Raw genomic sequence first — 16133 nt, forward strand, 5'->3', positions numbered from 1 at the left:
TAAATGACAGCGAGGAGATGTCTATATACACTTCCAGGAAGAATAAAAAGGAACCTCACTTTTTGGAAATATGGGAACTCGAGCCAGCTAGAAGGAACTTCCTTTTGTTTTGTTCCTTGCATTTCGTTTGCTGTCTCACGCTTAGATCCCTAAGGGTGATCTGCTCCCACACCAAAAAAAACAAATGCAAACCGCGTCCCATAGCCCGTATGCCGGTACCGACATACATGTGGCAGATGTTTTGGTAGTGTTTCTACCGGCCTTTTGCGCCATAGTTCCCGTACCGAGTGGTCCGCCGGTATCTTTGTTTGCTCAGCATTATTATGAATTGAGGAGGAGGAAGACTTCTACGGACAAGAATAAGCAGAGCACGAACAACAAATATTTCCACACTTCCGTTCCGTACGGTCGTCTATACGCCATTCCTGTCATCACACCTGCCAATGGAGAACTCCGTTCCGGTGTGAGACTTCCCCACATTTATGCAATAGCATAAAAAAAAGAAAATCGCCAGACCCCCGCCGCACTGTCCAAGAGAGTGTAGTAGCAGCAAAACTTTTTTTTATCTCCCTTTTCAGTTCTGAACTCGTTTCAACCTTTCCCCAGTGAAAGGAGAAACATAGACAGCTGTTAGAACTTTGTCCATTTTCTCAGGAGTCGTTAGTTAATGGTTGTTGCGCGCTGAGGATGTTGCGTGGAAGCTTTCCTAATTGGTTTGTCAACGGCATGGATGGCGTTGAAAAGTTTCAACATATCTTAATGTCTTCTTGTGTGTTGGAAATTGGGTCTGACCTAGCTTCTCCAATGTTTTTTTTTTAAAGAAGGAACCTCCTCCGGAGCATGCAAATTGGGTCGGTAACGGAAAATGCGTCTACCGAGCTTCCTCCAAATCGGAGGTGATCTGATTGATGCCCTTTTGTGTTGTTACCCCACTCGCGGTATGTGACACAAAGAAAGCTCGCACGGTAAAGCCTATCGGTTTGCTGTGTGTGCAATACCAGTTCCTGGCTTTCACTTCCTGGCCTTTTTTTTGGGGAGGAGGCTAAAGAAGCATACAGTCGTCAGCTAGACATACCATCATCATCGTCTCTTTGCGACTCTACACGTCAATCGAGTTGGTTTGTGGTTTCCTGCACACCACCACAACTTCATATCTGTGTCAAAGCTTTTGTCCACATCCGTTGCCGCAGCATAATGAGCGATCCCATGTGGTCATGCTCGCCGTGGTATACGGTGTCGTCTACCACGATCAGGTGATTTTTTGGGAAATTGAAATTTCTTCCCGTGTGTGGTACACAGTATTTGAATTCTTTTCCCTTCTCTTCGATCTTCTCTCCACGTTCGGGTGTGTTGCATTTGATGTCACGAACGAATACGACGACAGCGCCAAAATGTCATCGAAGCAAGAACCGGTTGCGCACACCTTTCGGACGGATCAGCGGATCGTGACTGCGTCTTGTACGAGAATGATGTGTCCCTCTCGCATGTATGTGTGTATGCTTTTCGAGGCGTAGATCACCGCACGGTTATGTGGGCAAAGGTTTTGTTTGCCCTGTTCTACCACTTCACTTCACTGCGCAACAACCCCTAAAGTACAACCCCCCACCCCCCCAAAAAGGAGTCTTTATTTCTAAGCCCTGATCTTGCTGCTGCCGTTCGCGTAGTGTCTCGGACGTCTGTTTTTTTTTGGTTTTTAATTTCATGAACCCTCCCCGTGTCTGGCAAAACCGTTCCCTGTCCCTGCTTCCCTTCACCATCGAAACGATTTCTTCCTTCAGTCGAGTGTCGAGGCCAACGAGACTGCTGTCTCGTACCGAGCCTGTAGGCTTTTGCGGCCGAAAATGGAAATGACGTTTAGCCTACATTCGACCGCTCGATTTGGCACGTTATGCGCGCACTGTAGTATACGTACCGCTGGCACAAAAGCAAAGAAGTAAAGACTACTTGCGCTTGCTGGGGCACCATCAGACACGAGCATACGAGCGTCCCTTTGGCCGTTGATGATGGCCAAGATTAACTCTTTTTATGGAACCATCTTACCATACTGGACTACCCCGATACAATCCCCATTTTCACTGTGGCCCGCTTTTTTTATCTATCCCGAAGGGGTGAGATGTTGGTTCCGCCCTCTCCGGGTGTTGATCCTGTTAAGCTGCAAAAGCCATTCCCATCGCCTGGAGTGTTGGACTCGGTGTATGTTGCATGGAAAAGATTCTTTTCTATAACACCACGAAGCTTTCGTTCTTGGCTATTTTTGCTGCTGAAGTCGTGCCCCTTTTTTCTTCTCCCTTGGCGCCATTATCCTTGGGATCATCACCATCACTGTTGGTCCTTGAGACACGAGAAAGTACGGTGAAAGAGAGGCGATGTTTTACGATGTTTGATTTGTATATGCGCCTGGGATATGGCGCACACACGCTTTACAACTTCCATATGGGATTTCTTTGCACTTGTGGAGGAAGGAAACAGCTGCGGTCGATGCAATGCCGGAGACGAGCGACAAACCCCGTAGGGAAAACTAATCCTTGTCATTTTTATATGGGCGTAGGATGGATGTCTAAAGGAAGTATAATGCATGGGAAACGGTTTAGGAAAACCGATCCTGTTTGCTTGTTTATGGATTATATTTTTATGGCCATTTTTTCCCTATTCTTTACTGGCAACCGTGGGCGGATACAGTAATTGCTATCCGTAGGGCAATCAATCGAGTTCATGTTTTTCTTCCTTTCGATTCGACTGCGTATTGCTCCGCTGGGATGTATGAGAAATCTATTGAATATGTTAACTATTTTTCCACACACAGTTCGAACAAAAGCTGCTATTGAATGTGTTTCCTAGGCATTATTTACACTTCGAAGTTATCATTTGCACAGTCACACATTCCTGCGTTTCGCTGTCATGCGATGCAAATGTGACGATATGTAGGGTTGTGTTGTGTTGTGCGATCGGGCCGTTAGTAATGCCGATTTAACAAACACCAGCGCAAGCAACGGAACCCACTGGAAACGGGCAAAAATAAACCACCCTCTCACCCTTATTGTATATGTTGGATCAACTCTCGTTCGCGATCGCCACACGTACACGCACGTAGAAACACGGTCTGGGGGTTTTGGATCGCGCGAACATTCTGTGTTTTTTTTCTTCTTTTTTTTGCTCGCCAGGGCTGTAAATGTAAATAAAACGCGCCACAGAACGTGTTCCCGCGTACCGCGGGGCCTGTTTCGGGGGGAAGGCAACTAAATGGGTAAGGTTAACTCGTTCGGGTGGCATTCTACTAAAGAGCAAGGAGGGTTTTGGTTTTGGCCTATTAATTTGTAATTGTGTGCGACAGTGGCCATATACACACGGTAGCCAACCAATGTAGCCACCAGCAGCAGCAGCAGCAGCAGCAGCAAGCCTTCCAGATCACAAACACGTGTTAAGTGCGACCAAATCGGCATGTTTCGATTTCGCTATTTGTGCGTTTAATGCTGTGCGATTTGCGAATCACGCAAACGCCGGTAATTGTGGTAGTTCGCAGATAGAGAGAGCCAACGGGTTGTTGTCTGTTGTTAAATTTTTGCCTCACGTCATCACCCCTCCATGGCACTGGTCGCTTTTCTAACAATGGTTAATTGTGTGACGTGGGTGGGTGCGTTTTCCGGTCCGCTACTGACTCCGGCGCTGATTGCAAACTGATACCATTTAATACAACATCATACGTCGGTGTTGGAGGGGTTTTTTTTCTCTCTCATTCTTGGCACGCTGTGCCTTTTTCATCCCCCCATCCCCCGTCTACTTCGCGGGTAGTTCATGTTGATACAGAGACCCTGTTCAAGTTAGCCTGTGATCCATTCTTGGGTGGGTTTGAATTTCATGCAGAAAAATTTAATACCCACTTTGCTTCAATTTCTTGTTTCTCCTCCGTATCACCCTTCTTGGGTTTGCTAAAGGGCAAATGTGCATAAATGATGGAGGGAAATCATGGGCTTTAACTACCACAACAAGAAGGGAGTGCATAAGAAAAGGGAAGTAAAAAAAAGCGGTCCTTCTGCGGAAACCGCCCGTTGATCAAAGCTTCAAAGTATCAATTCGAACAAATCACAGAGCACAGAGAGAGAGAGACACATATCATCAAGATCATTGATATCTGCAAGCGTGACCATCATGCCCATATCGTTGGAGCTCGTTGAAGCTGGCTAAATTTAAGCATATGGGCGTTCGTAATAAAATAATATGAATATAAATTTTGTGCGCCACACTGGATCACTGTTCATGGTCATTCCGAACGAAAGAAGAACGGGTAGCTCTGCAACAGATGGCCCCCGCCGAAGAAGAGGCAAAAATGACGCAACGAGTCAGTGATATATTGGCGACATCAGGACGCAATGTAGCGATACAATAGTGGTATAAGGATTCGCCGTCTCCACCAGCCCCCAGATAGGAGTGCTGAAGAAAGAAGGAAGTCAAAGTCATTGCCAATAATTGGACCTCTCGCGTTCAGTTTCTTCAATCCATCTCATCCTCGTACCCAAAACGATAACGACCGACGGGCATAAAAGGCATATTGTCTCCGATGAAACAATGTGCATCCTGTGGATTGGATTGTTTTACGTTAGACCGATTCGTCTCTTTTGATTTGAGCTCAAGCCCATTTGAATGTTCTGCATGATTTATGTTGCACGAACCCGGGGTGGCATCAGTATTTCTGGAGATCCACTTACCACCACCAAACGGTGTCGTGCAACGAAAGTCCACGAAACCGCCCGCGTCCAATAGTTTACAAGGCTGAAAGTCGAGCAATTTGCCCTAATTGGGCACCATTAAAAGCGAAATCTAGAAGGCTTCTCCCCACAGCGCACGATTTGGAGTTGTGGCGTTTTTTTTTTGTTTTTATTATGTCCCACTATTATCCAAATCATTTCCATTGACGATTCGTGGGGATGATGGCACATCTTGTAGACAGTTTTGTTTTTGCGTTTAGCAATAGAGATTTACAGTAATCTCGGCACCGTTTAGGGAAATGTATTCATTGGAACAGCAAAAAAAATCTTCAACACAGGCAGAGATGCAATTGGGTAAATCTTGGTGGAGGCGACAAATTGAGTAGTCCAACTTACCCAAGATGGATCGAGATAGGTTCGCTCAGACACTCGAAAGTAGTAGTTCACGATGAGGATTGTTTTTTGCTCGCCACCACTCTATTGCTATACATGAAAGTAATATAATGCTGACTTTCGGCCCACGGGATCCGAGCCGGAGGTCTTTGGTGTGCCTCCCAGGCGCCACACTTCTTTGGCAGCATAAACCGTGAGCTGTGTGGGACGAGAGCATTAACACTGCTGGAACAAATGAGGGCCTTATACTTTTGACATATTTACTGCATGCATACATACATGTAGACCTCAAAGAAATCCTAGAGCAATCGGCACCCTCGGTGCTGCGTGATGCGTCTACGCTGAATAGCGTCGTTTGTTCTTCGCGCGATCGATCAACGTGACTTGTGCGTCTACCATAAAGCAGCAATCTTCAAGCTGGTCCAACGCACTAGTCTCACCACTAGCGCTCAATTGCTATTCCTCGGTGGTAATCATCATAAATATAAGCACATAAAATAAAACCCCCCAACCAAAAAACGCATCCACCGTTGTCTACCCCGGATTTGGTGTCAATCAAAGTGCGGCGAGGTGGTGTGTTACTAAAATTATGAAGAGGTCTTTGGGAAATAACTATCATTAGATTTTATACCATCTCGAAGTCTCAAGCGTGTAGGCGAAAGAACCTTCTCCTGTCCAACAAAACCCTTTTCCTGAGAAGAGTTTGAAGTAATTCAATTGTTTTATTAACACCGAAAAACAGGAATTACTAGCAACGCACAAATCCTTGAGGGCCGAATGTCGAATGTGCACTTGCCGCAGACACAGACATCCGTTGCGCATGGTGTGGCATACGTGTACACGCGCGACCATTTGTCTGCATATTTACATTATTATTGCATGCGCGTGTATCGTCCGCTATCCTTTTGTTGTTTTTTTTTGTCGTTGCCAACCATTTTTGCAGCCTGAAAGGGTGAATGCCATCTTTTTTTTGACGTGATCGGAAATGATCACCGTCTGCTGCACTTCTTCTACAACACGGGACTGTGTGTGTAGGCTTTTGAAGGCGCCATAACATAGATTACCTTACCCCAGCATAGCTAATGTGTTAGATGTAACATGCGTTTTTTTTTTATTTACTTCTGTTCGATCGTTGTTTGAGCCCTTTCCACCCGTGGCTTCAACGAAAGCAATGCGGAACTTTGTTTATTGTATGATGTGTTGCGCCTTTGCCTTCGTTGAATGGGGAGGGTTGAAGTGTGTTAAATTTTCCAATTACAATGATGAAAAAAAAAAAACGATTTCGAGCTCGACCCCATTTCCTCGCTTAATGGATGGAAAAAAAGAGGGGAGTAGATTATTTAACTAACGAGCTTATCACGATTACGGGTGCTAATCGCTAAAACCCGGGAGTTCTCTTAACCGGTCGACGTGCAATAAATGAAAGTATGATGCATCTTCTAATGGTGCTTTGGTGGAGAAAATCGTACTCCATTCTGCTAAACGGTACTCTAGGTTAGCATCAAGTTACTGCAAGAAGCGTGGAATCGTTTACTTGATCGATTAAGTGCCCATTTAGTCTAAAGGGATCTCTTTCGCGCTAGTGTCAGGAACTTCAACATACGAGAACAGAGAACGATCGATGGTGAAAAATGATCATGTGCGCTGTATGTTTTCCCTTGAGTTGGGTAGACTTTTCTTTCTAAAAGCTACGATCATAAGCCACCATAAGGGCATGATGGATGGATATTTCATCGTAAGTAGGGAAAGGTTTTTTCTTCTCCCCTCCTTATGATGTTATGGGATCTTGGGGATGTTATGGGCAAACTCTTGGAAATGGGAATTACCTTCTACAGATGAAAATCTTCACCGCTAATCTTCTTTCCTGCTGGCTATACGATCAGCATCCCTGAGCAACCAGATACAAACGGTAAATCCGCAAATCGAAAAGGTACTTTCGCGGTAATTTTAGTGTGTTGGTTGGTGAAAGCAACACACCCCGTACATAGCCATCCTTCTTCAAACCTTCTTCCGAGTCATTTCACAAATCATCGTTGCACTCTAATACTTGCTCTGGGATGGGGTTTGGAAGCTGCACGTTATGCTGCGGCGGAGCCTAACTTTCGGAAGCTGGAAATGAAGTAACGCCGGGATCTCTAGAAAAGAACGGAAAGAACAGTTTCACTGTTCGGTGCTCGGTACAACGAGATGCCGTAATTTACAAGCAAAACCAGCAAAATCACGATTGGGGTAGTAATCAATTTTTGCGGGACGCTTCTTTTCTTGCTGATCACCAGCAAATACGCCTTTTGTTAGATCGTGTTAAAGCCCAGCTAACGAGACTCGGCCAACGTAAAAGAAAACCGACGTGCTAGTCGTTGTTTTGTCGTTTTTTGGGGTGGCGTTGTTGTTGAACTAACAAAATCGAACGCGGAAACGTAAAACGAAGGGAATGTATAATAGTGGCTGGATGGTGTTGTTGCTTCGTTCGAAAAAAAAACCCGTTAAACTGACCTAATGCCAACGGGAACATCTCGGAAACCCGCGGGATTATTGAGTCCAAGAGGAAGCTAAAGAAAAGACACCGTTTATTTCTTCCGTGTAGCGTGCTGCCTTGCCATGCCTTCCCGCTTACTGTTCATTCCGTTCGAATGTATTAGATCCATGAGTTTTCCCCTCCGTCAAAGCTGCCCAGACGCGAGTAGCGCGCGCGTGCATACTAAAAAGAACCGCTTGTTTGCCATCTTGTTCCCGGTTGGAGTTGAAGTTGCAGTGGAGAAAAAAACCTTCCCATGGTGTGGCATTTTATTTACTCTACATTTTATTTGACTTTACACGACAAAGTGTGGTGGATTGAGCGATGTAATAAAATGTCGCGAAAGGGAGCGAATGCGATCGACGGTTGTGATCGCTTGTTAGTAGCGCAACCAACATGGTTTTTACTGCCACCATCATTTTTCTTATAGCTAGAAGCAAACCAATTTCTTTCTTATCGCGATTTTTTTTTCAACACACTCAATCTACTCTCCACACAATGTGGCACGGAATCGATCGATCGACTCAACCAACTGGAACGTCTCGATCGGAAGATCGCTTTCACACCTCTTTCGTTTGGGGCATGAAACATACGCTTACGATGTGATAATAAATTACGTTCGACAATCGGTTCCCTTTCCTTCGTGGCAGTCGGTGTTTGAAAATTATACGAAATGTTAATAGAGTGAGAAGTGAAGACACTAATAAGACATCTTGAAATCTGATGGGTAAAACACACACACACAAGCACATAAGCTATTGCTCAGCAGCTAAAGTAAACGGTTGCATTTATTAGATTATCAGTCAGTTCGGCGAGCGTGCATTTGTTCACGAAAGCATTCAATGCTGACGGGAGTTATTTTCTTTCTGATACGCCTGGGTGTGATTTTTTTTTTATGTGTTATGCATATGTGCTCATGCTCAAGTAATCGAAACGCGACAATCACTATTGAGTGGTGAAAGAAACCCCGGTAGTAAAACAGCAGCTTTCTAGCTAATTTCCCTCTTCAGCGGCTCTAGACAGAGGGAAAGAGATTGGGATTTTAAAACCTTCGCAAAAGCTATCCATAAAACTTGCGGAAGATTATAATTGCGGATTTGCTTATGTTTATTGCCACTGTTAGAAACACATTAGTAGCTTCTTCCATTTATGACGATATATTTTAACTCGCTCTTCTACCGTAATCCATTCTCGACCATTTTATTGACGCGCCATTATAGTATACGCAAGCAAATACTTCACTGGAATCATTTCTGCTGATTAAAAGCGTTTTTTTTCTTATTACTTCCCCATTCTACGCTTCCATTTTATTATTATAATAACGTTTTGATAATGTACAAAATGGCGCGATAAAAATGTTAAAATTGCGCACTGGTGAACCACTCCAGCGCATTTTGATTATACATTTTACGTCCATTTTTTTCTCTCTCTGCGCTTCATTGCGTATATTTTTTTTTTCTTGAACCCAACAAGAGGTGGTAAATTTGAAATGAAATTCACTTTTTAAATCGGGGGTAGATGAGAGAAGAATAAAACGCACACAAACAAGTCGAATTTAAAAAACCGTGTCCGAAAAGACATCTATCTTCTTGCACATATGATGATACTATTTTTTTTGTCATACATGCCCATACATAGGGGGTGAGTAATGGTGCCATCCCCTGTTTGGCGGGGGGTGAACTAAAGGTGAATCAATTGAATTGATGAGATTCCATTTTATTCCATGTTAAATGAGTTGGAAGTAAGTGTGGCTCTAAACTATTTTATCACCACCACCATCTAATACCCTTCTTCTAAGGGATGATTGGGAGCACGAAGCAACAGACAGTTTAATGCAATTCGATGCGCAATCGGGTGCGAAATACCATCCACAAACGATCCAGGAAAGCTGTTCGAGCAGAGAAATATTTAATATCCAGCTCTTCAACACTTCCCCCCCAAAACACCCCGGTTAATGGAGTTTTATCATCCCACCCCCGCCCCGTGATCGTGACACAACCACTACAATCGATCGACGACCATTAGTGGTGAATCATTGCCCGTGATGCGTCCAAACGGTCACGGGTAAGTGACATCGTTCAGCGGTTAGTTCGAAATGACCTCCTCACGGTCATCGGTTTTGTTGCCACTAATCAACCCCCAAACCCTCCCCGTTAGGGAGTTGGGGGGGGGGGGGGGGGTGAAGGTGAACTAGTTGGCTGATGTAAAGTGTCTTATCATTTTATTTAGCTAGCTGGTGAAGTTTTGCCCACCCATCTTGCTTAGTGGGGTGTTGATAATGGGGATGATTAGTCGGAATAATAAACCACCCTGTCGGCTACATAAAAGGACCCGGATCATTTGGTTAATATAATAAGCGAAGGATTGTTTAAAATATTGTCTATAAGAAGTGTTCTTTCATATTTTTTTCCGACATCCACGTCAGTCCACCATTGCCGCCAACATGTCTCGCTAATTAATATGCAAAAAAACCTGTGTATGGGCCACCTTGTACTAGTACTGCACAAGCTGTTAGAATCGGTAGCGGTATGGTAATTTATATTCCACCACATCATCCGGCATCATCCCCATGAAAAAGGTGCGGCACAATGGAATGCGTTCGACGTTGATGTAAATTTAATTTCACTTTTTTTTGTTGTTGTTAAATATAAAATTAGCATGCAAGTATTCGTTTTTTTGTTTCTTTATTTATCATCCGTACAAGGCCGTACAATCGCACAACCGGATCTAAATGGAACAAAACGTCCGATTATCTATTGCTTTTAGATTGCGTGATAAATCCATCCACAAGGCAATTTAGAGCAGCAAGGGGGTCATTTATCCCATTCGAACGTCACTGAACCTGCGAGCGCCAAGTGAGAAATTCCTTCCGATGCAACACGATCGGGGAGTTGATCGGGAAGACGTTGAAATATTTATTTCGCTAAATAGAAAAAAAGAACACCCAAAAAAAAACGGCTGCAAGATCGGTCAAGAGCAGCCGTGCCTTGGGGTGTACGTATGATGATGTAAATAAATTTTCCGCACTAAGTTTTTCCCAACCAAGTCACACCACATACCAAAAAGGCAAACATCGGTCGATTTAGTTTGTTGATATTGTTTAAATGTTCACCAGTCGTGACTTTGAATAGCTTTCTTCCATTCCTCGATCACTCACAAAGATCCCACCCAGTTCACCCTTTTCCGAGGGAAAACTGACCAACCTGAAAAGTGTCCACACGCACACACACACACAAAAGCCGCTGGCCGCGGGGTGTGCGATCTTTATTTGTTTAATGCGACAGACAAAAGGTGGCACCACCTTCACACCACCCAAGAAATGGGGTGGGGGGGTGGAGAAAAAGGGTGCACACCGAATGACAACGGGGTTTGTATTTTCCACGATTTCGCCATCTCATTTCGCGCGACCGAATCCGTCAACCTTTTGTTAGGCAGCAGTTACGCCTTCATTTCCCATTGTTCGGCACAGGGTGGTCCGGGTTGAAACTATGTAGCAACGCACCCATTCTAAAAAGGCGCACACCACCTTTGTACCGTTGATGGCCCGTTGGTTTTCTTCTCGGGCAAATGCTTTGCATTATGGCGCTTATCTGCATCAATAAATCTCACTTTTAATCACTTTCAAGCTCATTAATCTCCTCGATGAGGGCGAGTGGGGTTGGGTGATTAAAGTGGGCAGTATACCCGGGGGGGTACCCACAAATCTGATACGATTGACATAAAGCGGGTGGAAAACAGGTGGACAATGGCGGACAGGGGGGAAAGCGGATAAATCGCGCACCTCTTTTCGCCTAATGAACAAATGGTCGAAAATTATGCCTGAGAGAGCAACAACGACAAACGACGATTTGTCCATTGTTGAATTGAAAATCATCATCCCCTACCCCTAGACAATCGCGAAATTATGTTCGAAACAAATCGAAAGTGACAGTGTGACCGCTTCGTCCACCCCTTTTTCCCCACTTTTCCCCTCATCCCCATCGTTCACTCACCGAAAGTTCATTATTATTGGCGAAGTGAATCTTAGCACGCGAAGATAGCGCGTTGCCGTGCCGTGAAGGCGAGAAAAGTGAAACTTTCTTCGCCCCGCACGGTGGCGCGCCTCATGACGTCATGGTCGCGCGAGAAAGTGACAATTCGTCTGCTGCTCATCATGCAATTACAGTTCGCAAATTCCAACCCCCCCAAAACCCTTTTTCTTGGGGTTGAAAAAAAAACGAAAGGTTTTTTTGTAAAAACCTCGGTAATGCTTTTCATTACCGTTTATTTTGTTATTCGTTTCGTTTCGTTTTTTTTCGTGGTGTCTTCTCCAATCTGCCCTGTTTAACACGTGTGTATGTGTCCGTGGATGAGTTCGACATTTTAAAAGCTTCGTGAGAACGCTTTCCACCAAAGGGCGTGCAATGTAATGTTCATCTTTCCGATTTAATTTGCGTCGGTACTAAATCATGTATTATTCCGTTGTTGTTTTCGGGGGGGGGTGGGAGCTGGGGGTTACAATTTTCGCTGAAGGAAATGTCAGTCTGGAATTGTGGGAGGGAAACAAGCGCCTTGAACTAATTTTTTTTTGTCGCTTCCATCGCCTTTTCGAAGCAATGCTAAGAATTCGGCATTGCGAGACGTACGAAAGACATTAACATTCCAGCGTCTTCAGCTACATTATGGTGAACCGTTTGGCGTTTTGTCAATTCGTCAGAGAGCCCAGAGTACCAGAGAGGGAGGCAAAAAAAAATTAGTCTCGAGTGCGTGACAATCTAGGGAAAAAGGTTTTTTTTGTTGTTGAGCATAGGGGGAACTTCATCACTAAGCTCTTCGATCGTAAAGATTTGGTATTGAAGGCCTTTGCCTTATACACTCCTTTATGCGAGATGTGTGTGCGTGCGTGGAGTAAAATCTCCATTTATTTTAGACAAAAAATCTTCGAGAACGAGAACGAAAACAGGAAACTGGTGACACTCGGCACACACAAAAGAACACCCGATCGGATTAGTATTTTGAGATACTGGTGGAGCTTCTTTTGCTTCCCCTTTTTTTCTATTCACATTATTCTTTGTGATTTGCGTACGCTTTGTAGTTTATGCTGAATTATGACGGTGGTTTTGCATGTCTTACCCCCGTATTGACGTCACGTAAGTGACACGAAAGCAGCCAGTTAACATTCGTGGCACGATTTTAATTGAATTATAATGAAAAACGAATAAATGCCTACTCCCACACACACACACACACACACACACACACAGGTTGCGCCGAAATGTTGTGCAGTTTAAAACGGTTTTTGGAAAAAATATGTGAGGGTGTGTGGGATGTCTTCCCCACCCCAAAAATAGGGGTTGGTTGGAAAACTGCCGACCGAAGTAGGTTGAGGGCAATTGATTTGATGGAATTTTATGTTTTTTTTCGCTTAATCCTTTGCATTTTTCGAAGGGTGTATGCACAGGAATGAAGCGTTAGATACGAAAACTCCATACGTTTTAAATGATGCATTTCGAAACTCGGTACGGTTGCGGATATTTTATTCACGTCAAATAACGAACGTCCAATAACAACGCCGTAGCATCAAAACAAACGATCGACACAACAACGAGACGAACGTGTGTTGGCTTATTTTTTTTTGTTCCTCGTCGAACTCGATCTATTCAGTTTTGCTGTGGTTCTCGTGTTGGATGGAAACAAAGCGCCTAGCATAGCAATAGTTGGCTTATTTCGTATGCGCTTCTGCATGTGGACGTTGGCATGTTGGCGTACTGCGATAGGCGTATGGACTCCGTGGGCAATTAACTCGTTCATCCCTTCATGTCCCACTGTCCTCATGTCATCGTTGTGTCATCTGCGACCATTACCATTCTCACGATTCCAGCGCGAGTGCGGGAGAAATCGTTCAGCAATTCAAATGGAGTTTAATCGGAGGATGGGCACGGTTTATGCCATCATCACGAGCTCGTGTGTAACGTGCTGGTAACGCCACTACACACCATCCCGATTGATCGAATAGTGAAAATGGCATGAAACATACACTCCTCCCTCGATAGCTGTATGCAGCAGTTGTATGATGTCACACGAATTGTTCGCTTTCCTTTTCACTTGTGTCAGCCCAAACCTCAGCCCTTCTGACCTTCGTCTAGCAAACGAATCAATCAACCCATCGAAAAACGATTTCAGTGATTTAAGCTAAAATCGCTTTCCATTTTTCGGCCACTACTCTCAGTTTTTCGGGAGGGAGAGGGGAGCAACAAACAAATCTATCACGTTGATTCGGGGTTTTGCTGCCTTCTTTCCAGCGCAATGCGCAAATGTAAACATTGGCGGAAAAGTAAGGGAAAAAGCGAGAGATTTGGTGAGGTTGCACACAAAAATAGTTGTGCATATTCACATTGTTTTTTTCCTCTTCTTCTTATTGGTCAATCATCGGAAAAATCAATCATCAAAATCCTCCCTTTTTTTCTCTTCAATGAAAACAACTTTTCGCCCGCGTTTGGCGCATCGGTCCACAACACAATGGCATCCAAATGAACATTGCACTTTAAAACGAATGGCAATGCGCGGCAGCGTGAGTTAGAGTTTTGCACAACAGCAAAATAATGCATCATCAGCAAAAGAAAAAAAAAGCACACGGACGCTACACAGTGGCCAAGAACAACACCGCGGCCCAGCCTCTAATTAAAAGCTGTGAAACTTTCCGCTGATGAACGCTGATCGGGGCGGGGGACCGTCCATGATGCAAATGTGCAGCTCATCTTTTGGTTGCTTTTGTGAAGCAACTGTGCTGGGGTGAAATCACCATAAAATGCTTCTTTTGCAAATTGCTTCACGCAAAACAAACAATAAAATCGAACCCTTCAGAGAGCGATGTGGTTGTTCGATCCATTAGAAAATGGACGAATGGAAAATTCGATCTATCTAGAGAACTATGTCAACAAAAGCTAGGTCGGGGTTGGTTTAAAACCAAAAACCCTTCTCCACCTTTTCTCCCCCAAACCTCCACCCCTTTTCATCCCACCAAACTTAAATGGGATCTGGTCCAGTTTTCCGTGCTGCTTCTGCCACAGGCTGACACCGTTTAAAGGAATGGGAAATCAATTTCCCCGCAAAAACCCGGTCAAGATGCATGCATGGATCTCCAATGCTAAAATTTGTGTTGCGTCTTTTTGGGGTGTTGTTTTAACCAAACCTTCGCTTTCCCCACGTTTTTGGAGGGGGGGGGGGGTGGGGGGGGGGGCGGTCCCAATTTCAGACGCCCCACGGTACGTGATTAGTTTTGCCTCAATTTTACACGTCTCTCTGTGTGTTTTACATCCCGACCCATCAGATCAGACATTCAGACAGAGCAAAGGCTTTCGTTAGTTGCCAGCGGAAAGCAATAGGAGAGCAGGGAAATGATGAGTAATTTTGCCACACGATTTAGATCCTCGGTTTGATGAGTCGAAGAAAGTGAGAGATGCATTTACTTTTACGTTAAATTCGAAAATTACCCCCCTTGCTCACGGTGTGAGTGTGTAGTTTGAGCGCGGTTTCCGCCCGAAAGTAGGCTAATTAAATTTTTCGTGCATGAACTAAAAGATTAAATTTGAAAGAAAAAACTACAAATATACTTAGCCTCCCCTACCTCAAAAAAAAAAATCATCATCCCCGGTTAGTGACTACCGTATTAATAGGAAGAGTTTGTATTTTCTGGCGGTGAAACTCTTCTGCTACTGTGGAAACATCGGTACGAACATTCGGGTTACATGAAATTAATGCTCTTTCCTAAAAAACACACCCCTTTCCCCGAAATGTTAGCGGCAGTCGATGATAGAAAGTGAAGCAAGTTCCTTTACGATGTCGTGTACTAAAACAAGCCTCGTCTTTTTTTTCTCCTTTTTCGTTACAGGTGCGTACCGTGAGCACGGGCACAAAAACTCGAATGGTTTGCATTGTAAGTAGCTTTTCCCCCCACCCGCCATACAACGAACTGAATTGTACCGCGGAACAGGTAGCACGAGGAGGCCATGTTCCACTGCAGGAAATATTCTTGTATAACGTGGCCATCGTCTCATCAACCCGCTCCTTTGTCATACACGGAGGTGTCCCAACCTCTGTCTCCCCCCACGTTGCTGAAAGGAGTAATGCATTATGGCATTATGGTCCCTTAATTTATGCAACAGCTTTTTCCACCGTATACAATGCATGTCCCGGAATTGGCCATACCATTTTCTGTGTGCTACAAAAATAAAAACACAAAACTAAGTTTTGTTTTCCAATGAATAAAACAATTCATCTCTAGCTCTGTAATCGTGTATTTTTATGCTTCGGTGCAATAAATTTTGTTTTTACCAGTTTTCAACTTCCGGGTAGAATGGAACACAAAATATTTGTGTCCCTTGCACTGTACTTTGTGTGGTCGAAAAGTGCCGAAATTGGATCTGGAAGAGCAAATTCAATTTCAAAATCAGTTTTTCGACCACCGTTTCATCTTACCTCGAACAACCGAATTGATAGTAAAAAAAAAACACGAGGCAATAAGTTTTGTGACAGCGAAATGC

General features: G+C 44.2%; 1 protein-coding gene across 14 annotated transcripts in view; it reads left to right on the top strand.

The window, feature by feature from the left end:
• Positions 1-16133, top strand: part of LOC125763379 (rap1 GTPase-activating protein 1) — a 156808-nt gene that overhangs the window by 121918 nt on the left and 18757 nt on the right. For 12 of the 14 annotated variants that reach the window (XM_049426493.1, XM_049426497.1, XM_049426494.1 and 9 more), the window contains one exon: positions 15482-15526. The exons of the other annotated variants lie outside the window; for them this stretch is intronic. In XM_049426493.1, coding sequence (XP_049282450.1) covers positions 15482-15526 — 45 coding nt within the window. The remainder of the gene's footprint in view (positions 1-15481; positions 15527-16133) is intronic. 14 annotated transcript variants of the gene reach the window in all.

The sequence above is a fragment of the Anopheles funestus genome, chromosome 2RL (assembly GCF_943734845.2).
Source record: "Anopheles funestus chromosome 2RL, idAnoFuneDA-416_04, whole genome shotgun sequence".
NCBI lineage: Eukaryota > Metazoa > Arthropoda > Insecta > Diptera > Culicidae > Anopheles > Anopheles funestus.